This window comes from Hemitrygon akajei, chromosome 13 (genome assembly GCF_048418815.1).
Source record: "Hemitrygon akajei chromosome 13, sHemAka1.3, whole genome shotgun sequence".
Taxonomy (NCBI): Eukaryota; Metazoa; Chordata; class Chondrichthyes; order Myliobatiformes; family Dasyatidae; genus Hemitrygon; species Hemitrygon akajei.
Genome location: NC_133136.1, coordinates 40,032,983 through 40,052,294, shown reverse-complemented (window position 1 = coordinate 40,052,294; position 19,312 = coordinate 40,032,983). Strand labels below are relative to the sequence as shown.

At 39.0% G+C, this 19,312-nt stretch overlaps 1 protein-coding gene across 8 annotated transcripts in view; it reads right to left on the bottom strand.

The window, feature by feature from the left end:
• The window catches only part of ddx4 (DEAD (Asp-Glu-Ala-Asp) box polypeptide 4), a 74,328-nt gene that overhangs the window by 4,465 nt on the left and 50,551 nt on the right, over positions 1-19,312 (bottom strand). For all 8 annotated transcript variants that reach the window (XM_073064443.1, XM_073064444.1, XM_073064445.1 and 5 more), the window contains 6 exons: positions 17,796-17,925; positions 16,952-17,118; positions 10,103-10,248; positions 9,324-9,423; positions 7,362-7,632; positions 4,394-4,501 (listed from right to left, as the gene is read on the bottom strand). In XM_073064443.1, coding sequence (XP_072920544.1) covers positions 4,394-4,501; positions 7,362-7,632; positions 9,324-9,423; positions 10,103-10,248; positions 16,952-17,118; positions 17,796-17,925 — 922 coding nt within the window. The remainder of the gene's footprint in view (positions 1-4,393; positions 4,502-7,361; positions 7,633-9,323; positions 9,424-10,102; positions 10,249-16,951; positions 17,119-17,795; positions 17,926-19,312) is intronic.

Genomic DNA, 19,312 nt, shown 5'->3' with positions numbered 1-19,312 from the left:
TCTCCCTAATCAGACTTCTCCAAAATGCTAATACTGTAAGAATATTATCCAAGAATTTGCCCACCACTTAAGTATGACTCTCTGGTCTATAATTCCCAGAGATATCCTTACTCCCTTTTTTTGAAAAAAGGAATATCACATGCCACCCTCCAATTATCTGATACTACTACTGTGGCCAGTGAGGACGACAATCTCTCTCCTTGCTTCCCACAGTAAACCTGGGGACTTGCCTATCCTAAAGTTCTTCAAAATGTTCCAGCACACTGTCTAACTGAACCATTAGATTCCAGGACAGTTTATGAATGCTTCATTATTCCATTTTGTAATTTAAAGCAATTTATTTTTACACTGCTGCTACAAAACAAATTTCACATGGTTATAAACCCAATTCTAAACTGCATCATGTCCCCATACATCCACTAGATGAAACAGGGCTTTTATTTTAAAAGTTAATCTGAAAGGCTTCAGATGGCAATGCAGGACCTACCTCATCACTGAATTGTAACTTTGACAAAGTCTCTAGTGGCCCTAAACACACAAGCAATTAACCAAGGCCTAGATACTGCCTTCAGAGACAATAGATGCCCTTTTGGCTGATAAATTTATGAAATCATCAACCTGGAAGCTGCTTTTAAGCAGAGAAAAAAATACTAATTTCATGGGGTTTTTTGTTTGTAAATCATTGGATTTGACAGCAATTCTAACAAAACTCCTGTCTTCAACTTGGGAATCAAAGTTCAGTAAATTTATTACCAAACTACGTACAAGCCATATACAATCCTGACATTCAATCGCAGTAAACAGAATCAAAGACTGCACTTAACAGGGCAGCCAAAAAAGTGTTTAAAAATCTAAATGTGCAAATAACAAAAGAAAAAATAAAAATGATAATAAATAAGCAAAAGAACATGAGCTGAGATGTCCTTGAAAGCGAGTCCAAAGGTTGTGAATAGTTCAGTAATGTAATTAGAAGTTAGACCCTGATGCTCAAGGGATAATAAATGTTCCTGAATCTGATGGCACGCTTTTGAGGCCTCCTGATGGCAACAGCTAGAAGAAAGCATGACCTGGGTGGTGAAAGGTCATTGAAGGATGTTGCTTTCCTGCAAGAGCACTCCATGTGGATGTGCTCAAGAGCAGAGGGTGCCTTACTTGCAATGGACTGGGCCATACCGTACAAGAGCATTGGTGTTTCCATACCAGGCTGCGATGCAGCCAGTCAATATACTCTCAACTACACATCTATAGAAGTTTGTCAAAATGTAGATGTCATGCAAAATCTATGCAAACTTCTTAAAAAAAGCCGTGCTGCTTTGTAATTGCAGTTACTTGCTAGACCTAGGGCAGATGCTGTGAAATTGTAATACCAAAGAATTTTAAACTGCTGATCCTCTCCACCCCCAATTCCCTGATGAGGAGTAGGTCATGGACCTCCAGTTTCCTCCTCCTGAGGTCAATCATTTCCTTTGTCCAGTTGACATTGAGAGAGGTTGTTGTTTTGGCACCACTCAGCCAGATTTTCAATTCCCTTTTATATGCTGATTCATCACCATCAACAACAGTAGTAGCATCAGCAAGCTTACTTAAATATGACATTGGAGCTGTGCTAGGTCTCACAGTCTAAGTATAAAGCAAGTAGAGCAGGGTCTAAGCACACAGCCTTGTCTGCTTACGGACAAGGTGGAGGATGTGTTGTTGCCAATCCAAACTGACTGGGGTCATGAGCTATTTATGTGAAATACACAAGTACGTACAATTTTGATCAAGATAAATGTGTTCTATGTAATTTCATGATGGATTTCTTGAACAGTATTTCTTTTAAATAAAAGTTCCTGTGAAGTTAAAAATGTTCTTTAGAGTACTTTTTTTTTAAAAAAAACTTAGAAATGATTTGTCAAAGCTTCCGTTCAGATGTAGTCCATATCTTTCAGGATAAAATTAAGTATTTCAATCCCTTTAACCTATATTGTTCTATTGTATTCAAGTCTAATCTGTAGCTTGTTCATTTGATACATAACCTCCATCCTTGTTTGATAAATAACTTGTGGTCTGATTAAAAAATCCTACAAACAATTCTTTTTTTAAGCAAAAAAAAAGAAATCAACATTTTTGCCATCCTTTTTGCCTTTGAAGTTGGTGGTGAATTATCAGCCCTGGTGAAGTTATTCCTCCATGTGGGGCGGCTTTTATCTCCAGCAGCTTGAGTTCAACCCTGGCTTCTAGCTCTGTGAATTTGCATGTCCTTCCTGTGACCATGTGAGTTTCCCCCAGGTTCTCCAATTCCCTCATTCCAAAGACATAATTAGTAGATGAACCACTAAATTCTCCCAAATGTAAAAAATGAGGGACAGAATATGAAGGTGGTGGCGGTGGAGGAAATTGATGTAGAATTAGTTTAATTGGGTACTTCTAGTCATTGAAAAGCACTGCACAGAAAGACCCTTCAGTCCACCTAGTCCTTGATGAAATCTTCTAACCTCCCTACTCCCACTGACCTGCACTGGGAACTCCATACCTCTACTATCCATGTACCTATACAAACTTCACTTTAAAAACTTTGAAATTGAGCTTGCATGCACCACTTGTGCTGGCAGCTCATTTCACACTCAACTCTCCAAGTGAAGTAGTTTCCCCTCATGTTCCCCTTAAGCTTTTCACCTTTCACCCTTAACCCATGTAGTCTCACCCCATGTAGTCTCACCCAACCTCAGTGGAAAAAGCCTGCTTGCATTTACCTAACTATACGCTTAATTTTGTACATCTCTATCAAATCTCCTCTCAAAATTCTACGTTCTAAGGAATACAGTCCTAATCTATTCAATTTTTCCTTACAACTCAGGTCTTCCAGTCCCAACATCCTTGTAAATTCACGCTGTACTATTTCAACCTTTTGAGAAACCAAGGTTCTCTATACTTGTTATCTTTATCTTTTATTCTGACAAGCTCATAGAAGCTTTATACTCAAAGTTTCTCCCCTCTTCCCTTCACCATTCCCATTCTTGTTTCCTCTCACTTTTTCTTATCTGCCTATCACCTCCCTCCGGTGCTCCTCCTCCTTCCCCTTCTTCTGTCCTCTCCCAGATTCCCCTTTCTCCAGCCCTTTAACCTCTTCCACCAACTTCCCAGCTCTTAACTTCACTCCTCCCAGTTTCACCTATCACTGCACTTCTTCCTCCCCTCCGTCCACCATAATACATCTTATTCTGACTTCCTTTCCAATCTGAAGAGCCTCAGCCCAGAACATCTACTGTTCACTCTCTTCAAAGATGGTGCATGGTCTGCTGAGTTGGTCCAGCAATTTGCATGCGCCACTAGGATATTCCTCCCCTTCCAGTTCAGGTGCAAACCATCTCTTCTGTACAGGTCCCACCTTCCCTGGAAAAGCCCAATGATCAAAAAAATCATATGCTCTCCCTCCTGCACCAATTCCTTAGGCACATGTTAATCTTATTTCTGTATAATCTTCCTATTTCTGGCCGACTAGCACATGGCACAGGTACCAATCCTCAGATCACAACCCCGGAGGTCCTATCCTTTAACTTATCACCCAACTCTCAACTCCCTTTGCAGAACTCTTCCTACCCATGTCATTGGTACCTACTTAAACTACAACCTCTGGCTGTTCACCCTCCTGCTGAGATGTCCCAAACCCTAGCACCCAAGAGGCAACTTACCATCTGGGAATCTCATTCTCTTCCACAGAGCCTCCTTTCAATACCTCTGACATAACCCCTATCACCGCAGCTCAACTCTTCTCCCCAATCTGATAACGGGGGGAAGAACCTATTCCTGAATTGTTGAATATAGGTCGTTAGACTCCTTCCAGATCTTAAGAGGAAGTGTTCCAGATGGTGAGGTTTCCAAGGCCTCTTGAAGATTTCCTCAGTGGTGGGAAGGGGTTGTGCCAGTGATGGAACTCGCTGAGTCCACAACTCTCTGCAGTCTCTTGTGATCCTGTGCCTCAGAGTCTCTATACCAAATTCTCCTCAATTTCCTAATGAAGTATATATAGCCATTGGCATGCCTTCCACACAAGTACGCTACCAGGGGCGGTGGTACTTAAGGAACTAAACATCCATACATGCCTTTCTGGTGTTCTGGTCAGCAGCCATCACTTGGAGAAAGCTTATCATTGTGAAAATGTTCCATACAAGTTGATGTTTGCTTCAAATTAGCAGTACTTCCTAATGAATAGAGGCATGCTACAATGGAGAAGGAAGATAATGACAAATAAATACAGGGAATACCTAACAGGGCCAAAGAACAGATAACCTGCATATTGGTTGATGTCAAAAACGAATATTCTGATCCAAAACATTTGATAGCAAGAACAAAAAAAGAATTAGACCTTATAAAAACAATGTGCTCACTGTTGACCTATATATACACTAACCTTGCGTGTATCTACAGAAGCAAAGACTTTTCCAAGGGAGTTATGGTAACTAGTTCCATGAGCAGCAAAAGCAATTTCTTCTAACCATACAGGAACTTCTTGCTGTGCCTATAGAAACAATTAAGTATAATTATTAATCTGCATCATGATCGACAAACACTATAAACTTTTCTTTAAAAACGTGTTTTCCTTTGATCTGTATTCTTATAACCCACAAACAAAAAATACTTAATGTTAATAAGATTAAATTCAAGAGGAACAGGATAGGCCGTCAACCCCCGAGAGCCTGTTCTATCATTAAGAATCATGGCTGATTCTGCATTCTTCAGATCTGCATTCCTGCCCCATTCCCCCAGGGAACAGAGGAATAGACCAGTTGCAGCTAGATGTGCAGTTTAAATTAGTTTCATGATCAGCACAGACATCATAGCTGAAAAGTCTGTTCCTGAGCTGTGTGGCATTCTAGGTTCTAATTCTAAACTTCAATGAATGGAGCTCAACCCTCTTAACCTTTCCTCAAAAGGGCAATCTCCAAGTACCAGTATCACCCTATTGAACCTTCTCCCAAAATAATTTAAGGGACTAAACATCCATACATGCCTTTTACAGTTGCAAAAGAACTTCCCTACATTTATATTGTAACCTACTTGAAATGAGGTCCAACATTCCATTAGCCTCCCCAATTACTTATTGTTTTGTGCACAAGGACTGAAATGTTGCAATTTCCAACAAATTCCATTGTAATACCAGTGTCTAGTTCACTCTCCCAAAGTGAACATATTTTTATCTTGTAATCTATTTACCAATTTTTGGTCCACTCATCTATCTGATCCATCTCTCCAATCTTGCCTCTTCACCTATCTTTCCCCCATTCCCTTCTACAAATGACACATGCATTTACTTCCAAGTCATTAACGTTTATTGCAAACAATTGATCTCTATGGTACCCAAATCCCATTGATCTCTATGGTACCCAAATGGTCAAAGGGCATCAACATGAAAATAATCCCCTTATTTTTCAGTCACTCTTTCCTGATAATTAGTCAAATTGCTTATGCTAATATGCTGCTCATCAATATTATGGGCTATTCCCACAAGATAATGAGGCATCTTGTCAAATATATTCTGGAAGCTTAAATACAACACGTCTATTAGTTCCCCTCTGTACACTGATCAATGCTTCAAACTCAAATTGTCTGACAAATTTCTCCTTCATTGCACCATGCTGATTAGATTACAATTTTCCAAGAATGCTGTTATTACCTCGTGACTTTAATTTAAACTTTTGTTAGAAAATTGTTAAGTCTACTATACCCACTTCTTGCAGGAATCATAAATGATTTTCCAGTGCCCTGGAGTTCAGAATTTTGTAACTGAATTTATAATTAATGCATCTAATGATATACATTAGAATCAGATGCAAACCATCAGCTACAAACTTGACAACCTTCTTCACAACTTTTAGCCTCATTAGTTTGTGCAATCATAATTCTCTTGTGATGCTGACAATATTTAACTGCCTTCTATGGTTATTCAGAATTAATAAGGTGTTTGCAGTATCTTGTACTATAAGCACAGGGTATTTGACTCACCAAGACAATTATGGACCAAGTGTTGCTAAATAATATTAGTATAACTGGTTATGTGATAATCAGCATGGGTACAATGGCCTAAAGGGCCGGTTTCTATTCTGCTTGACTATGAACAAACTATAACTTCCTTATAACTACTCCACAGTCATATTCTCCAGGAGTTCACTGGGACTCTTTTTTCTTTTAAAAATACTTGAAGTAACTGTTACATTCCTCACAGAAAATAATAAACCAAAGCTATAAAGTTCAAGGGATGGTATCATCTTTCTTGCCTGCTGAATTATATCCCAAACTCTAGGCCCATCACCAACTTTGGGTACTGCATACATTCCTCTTTCAGCTTAGTACCCTCTAACATCCCTGGCTGGCCACAAGTTTAATCCCTCCCTACGAATTTTACTGTGACAGATTCCATCGTAATTCCCTCCAAGTTGAACACAACTGTTTCCAACCCAAGTTTTACCATCTAAAACTGAATATTCTTGGCAATTTTTCTTTGAGGGTATTTATGAAACCCGCCTAGGAACTCATTACCAGATCCAAGATCATCTTTTCACTGTTCCCACAAATACACTTATCTAGGAGACTACCCTAAAAGCATTCAATATTTTGCCTTCCCTACCCCATCCCCAAATGCCATCTCATTCCAACCGGATTAAAAATTTACAAGATTAAAGGTTTCCACAACTATTGCAAGCTAGAATTTGTTTACTGATATCCTTTATTACAGTGTGGCTCCTGCTGGGGTGTTTGTATACTACTCCTACATTGGTTTCATTCCTATGCTGTTTTTAAAACATCATCCAAGTGGGCTTTACACTTTCCGAGTCTAGACAATTTCTCACAACTGTACTTGATCTCACTAAGTGTTTCTACTCCACTATCCTTTGCCCTATTTGTACAAACTAAATTCATTACAAATGCCTCCTGCATTACAATAGCAGTACTTCAGGTTTGCTCTTGCCACCTGCTCCCACACTGTGGTTCTATCTGCCTCTCACTCCTGATTTTGTTCTTGCATTCTACATTTTCTTCATTTCTCTCCTCCTAAGAATCTTGCTTGCATCCCCACAGTATTGTTATTCTAGCTTAATTTTACCCACCCTAGTGTAAGTTTACCCACAACAACCCTCAGTAGGACATTGGTCCTCTTACTGCCAGAATCCATCATTCCACCCTCTCCAGAGCTGGTTTCAAAGTCTCTGGAACCCAAACCTCTTCTTCCTGAATCATCTGTCCAACCACGTAATCCACTTCCCTGCTCCTATATTCAGAATCACTGGGAACTGGAAGCATGCTGAGAGGACTACTTTTCAGGTCTTCAATTTTCTCTTTTTAACTCTTATCATAAAATTATTCCTGAAAACAGTACTTACATCAGAGAGGACCTTTAGGAGGGCACGTGCTATTGGCATATCTGTATTTGAATCAAAGAATGATATTGCTTTGCCAACATGTCCACAACGACCTGTGCGTCCAATGCGATGAACGTATTCATCAATGGTGGACGGCAAATCGAAGTTAATAACATGTTGTACGTGCTCAATGTCTAATCCTCGAGCTGCCACTGCCGTAGCCACCAAAATGGGACACTTCCCTGTACGGAAGTCACCAAGTGCCATCTCCCTTTCCCTTTGCTCTCGATCACTGCAAAATAAGTCACTTACATTACATTGCTGTTCCTTCACATCAACCCTCAAAAAAAAAAGGCAAGAATGACCGAAGCCACTGTTCTTTTGTGATAGCTCAAGAGAAAAGCAGAAAATTTAGAACTATTAATTAACAACATTTTTGGTACAAGCAAACAGAAGCAGTTTTTTTGAAAACGAAGCATTGCCCATTACATTACACTTCCTAATCCTTCAATTCATTCAATTGCATTAGCAAGGGCACTGAAGGGAAATGGAACAAATAGGAAAATGTCAACCTTAAACAGCAGTGCAGGATTAATGGTTCATGTGACTTACTGTTGCACCTACAACTCAAGTTCTCACCTTCAGCCTCAAAGCAAACTATGAACTAGATGAAAGGTGGCAGACTAAATTCAATACAAAATTCAATGGAAAATATTTAAATTCAGAAACAAATGAAGCAGTTGATTATAGTACAAGAAATGAAGTAATATTGAATAAAATAATACAATTCTGAAGGGCAGGGATGAGAATGCACATTATTCATGAGATGATAGGTCTGATCGAGAAGGCAAAATATCTGTAGCTTCATTGTAAGTGGAATATCCAAAAAAAAGTTATGCTAAACCTTTGCAAACTAATGACTGGGCCCCACACTTAAAAGTATCTATCAACATTTTGAATGCCAGATGGTACTTAATTAGTTTTAGGAATTAATTACCCACATTTAGAGACTGGAGAAGCTGAGAACTCCCCCTTTGGTAGAGGTTGAACTAGTGAAGGGGTGTTACTACAAAAGACATGATCTATACTGTATCGTTTCTAGACACAAGATTCCATCTCCTCCAGCTGCCTCACCCTCATTTACGCTCTTGCCCTCTCTAAAAAAATTTCCTCTAAGCTCAGCACATCAAGGAAATAAGATTCTAGCCCATGATCTTTCTATGCAACTCTAGGCCAACTGTTCATCAGCTATTCAAAAAAAAGGACATGCTTTAACTTGAGAGGCAAGAGTTTAAATGGTTCAAACTATTTTTTAAGTTAGAATCTTGTTTCCATTCCAAGTTGTCAAAAACAAAACAAAAAATGATTAAGACAACTCAAGAATATTTAACACAATAAACTGGCTTAAGTACTAAAAAAGTTTTAATTTAAGAATTTTATTCACACAAAGTTTTCCATTATCAGTAGGTCAAAATCTAGAACACTTTATTACAAAGTCTATAGCACTGCAACAAGGAAAATCACTCCCTTTAAGTGCACTTATTAATAATAAATAGTAACTGTAATAGTAAATTACCTACTCTGCAATACCCTCAAAAACAACTCAAAGAATTACAAAACTAATCAAAGATCCAACTATAAACTACATGGAGCAATAAAATACTGTCCAAATAAAATCATTTAGCTATGGGTCAAGGAGGGACTAAATGAGAAAAGGGTGAGTGAACCAGGCAAGCAAGATTTCTCAAGTCCATTTCTAAATCTGAGAGGTGATTTCCACTGTAGAAGACAAATCACTCAAATATTCTAACAGTTTATTTACTTCTAAGGCAACGAACACTTCAAGCTTACTGGTTTGCATAGAATCAATTAGGTTGATGGAATTTTAGCCCAAACATGATAAATTTCCATGTCACACTCAAGAGCAGAAACAGGCAAAAGGCAAATATGTGAATTAGAGAAATGTGAAAGCAAAAACTTTACCCATGAATACTTGTTGTGGGGAATTTCTCTTGACAAAGGAAAGCAGCAAGAAAGTCAGCTTTCCTTTTGGTATCAACAAAGATCATAGTCCGTTCAATACCTAGGAAGTGAGACCCAAAGCAAAGTAGTTTAAAAATGCGCTCTCCTACATCTATACATATACACACACACACACGCACAAACACACACACAGTGTGAGTCCATGTATGTTAGGGTAACTTGAATTATAACCAAAGTCATCATGATAAAAATATATATTTTCATGCAAAAGTCCTAATCCCCAAAACACAAATGGGAAGTCAAAAATTGCTTATTTGACAAATTAAATTTTTCCCCCAAGCATTTATATAAAAAATATATAAATCGGTGGTAACTCTACAAAACACCTCAGCTGTCTTTCTGCAGAGATACTAATCCTTCACCTTGATGCAATCATGGCAAGGATAAATCTTTTAGAATGATAGGACCACATTGCTTAAAGATAAGCCAACTTAAAGTTAACAAACACAGGTAGGTAATAGCTGGACAATATACAATTTATGTTACAAGCCACTATTGGAATTTACATCTCCATCCATGGGGTAATTTTGCATGAAATATTCCATAGAATTATACAAAAATAACTACTTTTGACCAAATTATTAATTTTAGTAAAAATGTGTTCACATGAAGTTAAATTACCTCTACCCTCCAAAATACGCATTTAATTATTTGCAGTATCCATCTCCTCTCCCTGAATTTCATTATAGTTGGGCAGATTGTAGGTGAAAAAGACACACCTGTATTGGTGAGGATTTCAATTAGTTTGTTCCTTTTGGAATACTGGTCAACTTGCAGTACAGACTGCTGTACGTCACCACAGGCTCCTCCCACTTGACCAACAGCAAGGAACAAATAATCACTCTTCATGAAATCTGCAGCCAACCTTAAGGATAAAAGCAGAGTCATGAAAATTAACAGCTAGTAGTTACTGAAGAGTCAGCCTAAAGACCTGTCCTGGGGGAGGGAAGGAGTAGGTGGTGTTAATTCAGGAGAAAAACTTTCAAATCCCACCATGGCAGCTATAGAAATTAAAATTCATTTCAAAATCTGGAATTAATCTGCATGCTTTACACATCAGGAGCTTACATCCATCATCTTGTGCATTTAAAGTCATCCAAACCTAATAAATTAGCATGCAAACTTTGAGAACCTGATCACTCTGGTTAAGGTCTGATTCGTTGGGTGCAGTATTTTTTTAATGAAGGGTAGGAGAAAAAGGAAAGAATAGTCTTGTGGGTGATGAGAACACTAGTGACTTGCTATGGGATGCTTCAAGCAGTTTACACTTAGAAGTCTTATAGGAAGAGTCGATCAAGGCATACTGTTATTGTATGGTGCGCTGTATTGATAAAAAAACAATGTGGGCCATATTGTCATTTAACATAGCTGCCTGAATGCACTGGAAAGCTCTGCTTCAATTTTTGCTATCGGATATTAAGATTTGCACCCCACATCCCAAGTCAAAGCATCTAACCTACATTTGAGAGCAGCAGATGCGGAAACGTGCAGTAGCAATTGCCAGGTTGCTGTTCCTCCAGAACAATTTGCTGGAAGAACAGTGCACCGAACAACAATTTTGGGAAGAAAGGAACTCTGCATCAGGACAGAGGAGCAAGATGGTTAGTATGAAGAGAAGGCAGTAAGTGCCAAGCCTAAGGGATTGAGGAGGGATACAAGTTGACAGGGAGGTTGCATCAAACACAGAGGAGGGGGGTAAGAACTTGGGATGTTCCCCTGCTCTCCTGAGCAGATTCTCCTCCAGTTCTCTCATGATTATTCCTTTTCTCTCAGCACCCCCTGCCAATCCCCAAGTTTACCCTCTCCCATTTCCGTGCACACACAGTTCACCCCCACGACTGTCCCCACACTGTGGTTCCAACTGCACCTCCTATTCAGCACTTCCCTAATAGTTTCCACTGCCTCCTTTACTTGAGTCTAGCACTGGTTTCTGCCCTTCTCCCTCCAACACCTGTCTCCGATTTCCACCTTCAAATGCCATTTTTCCCCCCTCCCCACTTCTTCGTCTCCACTGATCTGCCACTGTCTTCAACTCCTGCTCTCCTCCACTACCTGGTACAAATGACCTGTCATTTTAGTCCCCTCAGTCTAGCAAACACACGACTCCTGTCTCACCACCCCTTCTCTTTAACTGGTCATCACCTCTCAGACCTTGAGCTCAAGTCCATTAGAGCATGGCCAGGTCCATTATTCAAAGAACTACTTATAAAAAGCAAAACTGAGATCCATCTTGCAAGTCAGTAAGAGAACATCACATTTCAAAATTATCTTAAAAAGTAATATAATACCCAGAAGCTGAATGCTTGTTTTTAAGCGCAAAATGACTGAATGCGTTAGTCTCCATTCTTGGAATTGCTTGCTCCAGTTACTAGTCATGTATTATATTGCAAGCTCCATTGCAAAATCTGGGAATCACTTAATAGCTCATGACCACATTCAAATCCAACAGGCTCGTAATACCGCCAAATTGAGAGTCTACCTTTTCAACCATTAATGATAAGACATTTAAAACACTTTGTAAGCCTGCTTTAGCAGTATTCATAACTAAGTATCAAGTGACACATTTGGGAGAAACAAATTGTTTTCTGCTATCAATGTCAAAGGTCTTCCCTGAAGCACCAGAAGTAAGCTAGATTGATAGTCAGCTCAAAAGATCCTTTGTCAAAACTGAAGGGTCTTCAGCCTAAAACATTGTTTAACTCATGAACAAAATATTCTGTAATGTTGGAAACCCAAAGCAACACAAAATGCTGGAGGAACACAGTAGGCCATGAAGCATGTTTTGTGAAGTTTTAAACAGTCCTTTAACATCTTGGACTATTTTTACTGTGCCCATAGTCTGTTTTTTTAAAATCAATTATGCTATTGTTTGCACTGTTGTAACTATATGTTGTAATTATGTGGTTTTGTGCAGGTCTTGTAGCTTTAATTTTTGGTCTTGTTTGTCTGGTGGATTTGGAGCTCCTTTCTAGGGAATGCGCTAGACAGTAGCGCAATATTAATACGCAGCAGCCTCTCCGGACTCTGGATTGGGGATTGCCAAACGTTACGTGGATCTTCTAGTGTAGTCTGTTTTGTCATATGCTTTTGTGATATCATTCTGGGGGAACACTGTCTCATTTTTTAAACTGCATTGCATTTGTGGTTTCTAAATGACAATAAACAATCTGCATCTGAGATGCAATGCAAACTCCTGAGTATTTCTTTTTATCTTTTAAAATTAAAACTAAAGATCAACTTATCCATGCTGCTTGACTCACTCCTTTGATTTCTTGCTATTTTGAATTCTGACTGGATAAAAAGGGACATCACTGAATCTGACTCCTCCATTCGTTAACAGTACGTTTTACTTTAAAAAAAATTAAAATATTTCTCCTCCTCTCTCCTCGACTTGGAAAATGGATAAACAGATAACAATGATTTATACATGTCAATATACAAATGAATATCTACAAGTTAACTTGTTCATGTATTAAACTACCCCAAGCTATCTTTCTGAATTTGAAAAAAGCTCGGGTCAAATCTGTTCTGGTCAAAAGCTTGAACATAGGAGCTGTAGACTAGAAGATTGAATAATCACCCTATTCATTCTCAACCACAAATTACACTGCTGAATTTTGTTTAAATGCTTGGTCAGCATTTCAAAGCTCCAAAGATAAAAGCAAACGCATCACTTACAATGAATGTAGCTGGCATTGTTTAGAATGAACATTGACAGTTTTCCAAATATGAGTAAAAGGGACCAACGTGTACTCAAGATCAAACAAAACACAGGTTCATTTAGAAGTACATGTATTCAAGCTGCTTATCACTGCAGAATATTTCAGCAATACTTGGGACACATCAGTATGGGTTAAAAAAAAAATCACAAGCTTAAAGGCAAATTAATTTGCCTAACCTTTCAAAAGAAACAAAAAATGTTGCTAAGCAGTTCTGTCCTGAACTATATGAGAATTCCAGGTATGGCTCATGGAAGGCTATCTCAAGGATAGAGAAAAAAAACAATCTGATTGAGGTTACAGATGAAATTGGATGCACATCAGGTCTGGCAGGGTTTGCAGACCATTATTTCCTACGAAGCAAATCTCAACATCATGAATGGATGTGATGCTTCACTCCCAGATGAGACAAACTCCATTTATAAATGCTTTGAAAAGGTGAATAAAACTACACCTGTAATCTGTCTCAGAGGCCAACATCACCAGATCAACAGAGGCGTCTCAATATCACCAAGACCAAGGAGATGGTGGTGGACTTTAGGAGATCTAGGCCTCATATGGAGCCAGTGATCATTAATGGAGAATGTGTGGAGCAGGTTAAGACCTACAAGTATCTGGGACTGCAGTTAGACGAGAAGCTAGACTGGACTGCCAACACAGATGCCTTGTGCAGGAAGGCACAGAGTCGACTGTACTTCCTTAGAAGGTTGGCGTCATTCAATGTCTGTAGTGAGATGCTGAAGATGTTCTATAGGTCAGTTGTGGAGAGCGCCCTCTTCTTTGTGGTGGCGTGTTGGGGAGGAAGCATTAAGAAGAGGGACGCCTCACGTCTTAATAAGCTGGTAAGGAAGGCGGGCTCTGTCGTGGGCAAAGTACTGGAGAGTTTAACATCGGTAGCTGAGCGAAGGGCGCTGAGTAGGCTACGGTCAATTATGGATAACTCTGAACATCCTCTACATAGCACCATCCAGAGACAGAGAAGCAGTTTCAGCGACAGGTTACTATCGATGCAATGCTCCTCAGACAGGATGAAGAGGTCAATACTCCCCAATGCCATTAGGCTTTACAATTCTACCGCCAGGACTTAAGAACTTTTTAAAAGCTATTATTAATGCTTTTTGAGATAGTGATTTAGATGCATATCATATTTTTTTACTGAGTTAAGTATTGTATGTAATTAGTTTTGCTACAAGTGTATGGGACATTGGAAAAAAGTTGAATTTCCCCATGGGGATGAATAAAGTATCTATCTATCTATCACAACGTCTTTCAAGAGGGTGAACCCTCACCATTCAAGGACACCTTCAATCTTTCACTAAAGCAGTCCAAGGGTCCCACCTGCTTCAAATGGGAGACAATTATATACCAGTGCCCAAGAGCAGCGGTGTGAGCTGCCTGAATGACAATCGCTTAGTAGCACACATTGTTTGTGATAAAGTGCTTTGGGAGTTTGTACAAGACCAGATTGAACTCCTGCTGAAGCAAGGACTTGGACCTGCTGCAATTTGCTTATTGCCACAGTAGGTTTATAGCAGATCCAATCTCACCGGCTGTCCACTCAGCCATCTGGACAATAGTAATACCCATGTCAGGCTGCTGTCTATTGACTGCAGCTCAGTGGTACTCTCTGGTAATATCTATTCTAACTTTTTCTTTAAACCATCAACTCTGGATAAGGCTTTTTTAATATGGAAACCTAAGGGAATGAAAACTTCTTTAGATTTGTTTTCAGAGGATTGTTTAATGTCTTTTTCGCAGCTAGTGGATAAATATTATATATCTAATACACTTTTTTTTTAAAAGATATTTACAAGTTAGGAATTTTTTTTATGTGATTTTTTTTAACCGAACTATCCTTTGGCTTATTCATCAAATTTGGTTTATGCTATTTTTCAGCTTAAACCATTTCAAAAACGATTAATAGCTATTATTTATAAATAGTTAATGAATGCACGTATGACGCCCAATGATAAGGTTAAACTTACTTGGGAAATAGAACTTCAACATTCACTTGCAGATGATCAATGGAGTAAAAGTGTATTACCTAGTTAATAATTCATCTATCTGTGCACAACACTCCCTAATTCAGTTTAAGATAGTACACAGAGCCCATATGTCAAAAGATAAATTGGCACATATTTTTTCTAATATAAGCCCTACCTGTGACAGATGCAATGCTGAGGTGGCTACTCTAACTCATATGTTTTTGTCCTGCGTAAAGTTAAATAATTTTTGGAGGGATGTGTTTAGAATATTATCAAAAGTTATAGCTGTGGATTTACAACCCAATTCACTTACAGCAATCTTTAGGATTATTCCAGAGGAAACAGGTAGAGTTCCTGCTTCCGCTCAACATGTGATAGCCTTTTCAACTTTACTGGCTAGGAGAGCTATCTTGTTATACTGGAAAGATTCTAATCCACCTACTGTTTTTAAACAGGCTCTCCTCTATTATGTCCTGTTTAAGTTTGGAGGAAATTAGAAGCCGGACCTTTGACACATCTTTTAACTTTGAGCAAGTCTGGTGACCCTTTATTCAATATTTTCATATGATTTAAATTTTATTTTATTTAAGGAAAAATTTTCCTTATCCGCAAAGGTTCAGCGATGACTAGAAGGATGTTTTCTTTCTTCTTTTTTTCTAATTTTATCCTCAAATGGACTGCCCAATCTTTTTTTTTTGTTGTTTTAGGTTAGTTTAGCTGGGTTTTTTTCCTTATTGATAAAATTTCCAATCTTTTTTTTCTTTATGATTTGTCAAGTGGAGTTGTGGTTCCTTGTTTATATACTATATACAACAGCTTAACATATTTAGTTGACCTTGACAGTATTTTTTGTTATTTCTACGCCTTTTGTATTATGTGTTTGCTAAAACTTCTCCTCTGATTTGTTTTTCTGTTGGAAAATTAATAAAAAAGATTGAAGATGAAAATGAGCTCAGTGTTCAACACCATCATACCGTCAATTCTAATCAACAAGCTCCAAAACCTGGGTATCCGCACCTCCCCCTGCAACTAGATCCCTGACTTCCTCACTGAGAGACCACAGTCTGTGCAGATTGGAAAATAACATTTCCTCCTCAGTGACCATCAACACTGGCGCACATCAAGGAACCAAGCCTAGCCCACTGCCCTACTCTCTCTACACCCACGATTCTGTGGCTGGGCACAACTCAAAAAGCATCTTAAATTTGTCAACCACATAATTATTGTTGGCAAAATTTCAGATGGTGACAAGGTGGTGTACAGAAGCAAGACAGATCAGCCAGTTAAGTGGTATTACAGAAACACCAGTATAAGCAAGGAACTGAGTGTAGACTTCAGGAAGGGAAGTAGAGGGAAGACACCCCAGTCTTCAGAAGGATCAGCAGTGGAAAGGGAGAGCTGCGTCATGTTCCTAGGTATCAACATCTGACGATTTATCTTGTGCTTAATATATTGATCCATTTACAAAGGAAGCACAAGAGCAGCTATATTTCATTGGGAGTTTGAGAAGAATTGGTATGTCAAAGAGACAAATTTCCAGCCATATCTGTGGAGACTATTAGCCTCAAGCATTGAGGACACTTTCAAAAGGCAATGCCCCAAGGCAGTGGCATCTGTCATTAAGGATCCCCATCACCCAGGACATGCCTTCTTCCCATCATCACAGTTCTGAATAGACAGTGAACCCATAAACATTACCTCAGTATTTTCCCCCCTTTCTGCACTACTTTGAAACAAATATACATATACACACACACTTATTGTAATTTATAATTATCTACTGCTGCAATGTATCACTCCCACAAAACAATAAGTTTCACAACACATCAGAATTAGGTTTAATGTCACTGAAATTATGTTTTACCTCTGAATCTCTTCAGGAAAAGTAGCACTAAACATCAGAGTCTGACGGTCTTGTTTCTGTGGCATGCCAACCGAGTCTACTAGTTTCCGCATAGCTGGTTCAAATCCCATATCCAACATACGATCTGCTTCATCCAGTATCAAGTACTGGACTTTACCAAGGACAACCTTGGAAATAAAATAGTGCCAAGTCTTAAACCTGTACTTAACGTATATGCAGATCTCACTGTCTTAAGCAACTAATAAAATCATATGGGTCACAGATGGCAAGGACAATGTCAAGCTATAACCAGAGGGAAGTCTTGGTGAGGATGACTGTCTAGTTTCTCAAATACATCAGGATTTGCCTTTTTATACAACGGTCCCCTTTTTCCTTAACAAAAATCTAAAACCCTAACAGATGACTACTGCACAGCAAGTAGATAGAAATCTACCTAGAAATTGGGTGTTAACAAGATGCTTCAAAGACTTCAGCAGCTTTTTGGATTCTAATCATCTTGTGAGTGGTACAGGAGTGTACTTGTAATTTCATACAATCACTTCCAGCTGTTAGGCAAAGTAAAATGAAATAGTAATCTTTCTTTTTATCATTTTCCACAAAGCTCAACTTTGTCATCTTGTAGACCTTTACAATCATTCTAGCATGGTGGTAGGGAGAATGAATGAGGGCACCATTACTACCAAAACAAAAAACTTAGGATCCAATTTCTAAAGGTATAAACTCAAATGCTAATCTCAATTTCTAGATGTTCAGTCAGATGCTCTACTCCTTGTTGATAGAAAGTACAAGCTTTTGCCAACATTAGCAATATTTTTTTTTAAGAATATTAAGACTTACAACTTACTTTCCCTTTTGAGATAATATCCAAAAGTCTTCCTGGGGTGCCACACAGTATATTACAGCCTTGCAGAACCTGGCGGATTTGATGTGCTATACTTGTTCCTCCATAGAGTACAACAGGTTTCACAGCAGTTCTGCACAAGCAGAGAAAAATACATCTTTGTAAACATTAATCATTATTACTCATGTCCCTTACTTAAACCTTATCCTTCTTTATGAAATTTCCTCTTAAAATTCACTCTATAGAAATCAAGCCTAGCTCTTCTGCCTTGGTATTTGATTGCATACAAAACAATGCAGAAACAGACAATGAAATGTAACTTGCTCTTGGCAAGGGTGTTGGAAGTTCCAGGATTTTAAAAGAGATAACAAAAAACAATGTACTAGAAATGTGCAACAAAAATAGAAAAAGTGGAAAACGGATCAAACAGCAGCAAGAGAAAGGGAAACTTTTCAATTGTCAGAAAAGAGACAAAAATATAGGGCGGGGCAGGGACAGGACAGATAAGACAAAGACAATGAGCAAAAGGAAATTAATTAGCTACTTGAGGAAAAAATCCAGGAGAGATCGATGTTCATGCCATCAAGTTGGAGATTACCTTGATGGAGGAGGTGTTGCTCCTCCATCCTGACAGTGGCCTCATTGTGGCAAAAGACGCCGTGAACTGACATGTCACACAGGAATGAGTTTAGGAATCAAAATAGATGGCCACTGAGAAATGAGACTGAGGATGGAGTGAAGGTGCTTGACAAGACAGGCCCCCAATTTACAACAGGCCTCACCTACATATAGCAGGCCACGTCTGGAGCACCAGAAATAATAGACAATCCCAACAGATTCACTGGTGAAGCATCGCCTCACCTGGAAAGGACTATTTTAGGCCCTGAAGAAGTAAGGGAGGTGGTGAATGGGTAGGTGTAGCATTTGTCTCTTGCAGGGATAGGTGCCAGTACAGAGATTAGTGGGGTGGGGTGAATGGACAAAGGGAATCACAGAGGGAGAATCCCTCTCCCTTTCTCAATCTGTCTCCATCTCTGGAGACAAATTGTCTACTGATATTTATAAAACTACCGGTTCCCATGTTCCTGTAAAAATGCTATTTCCTTTTCTCAATTCCTTCATCTCTGCCACATCTGTTCCCAAATGACACTTTCCTTTTTAAGTCAGAGATGTCATCCTCCTTCAAAGAAAAGGTTTTCCCTTCCTCCAGTATTGATGCTGGACTCACCTGCATCTCAATTTCCTGGACATCAAGGCTTACCCGATCTTCCTGCTACCTTAGCAGAGTTAGAGTTCCTATTGTCCTCGCTCACCACCCTGGGTCTCAGCATCCATTCTCCACAAATTCCACATCTTCAACAAGATCCTTCCACGAAACACGCCTTTAGCACCTCACCCTCTAATTCCCTTGTCCACTCAACCCTCCCCATTGATTTCCCTCCTGGCAGACCCTGCAAGTGACAGAAATGCTACACCTATCCATTCACCTCCTCCCTCACCTCCTTTCAGAGCCCCAGTCA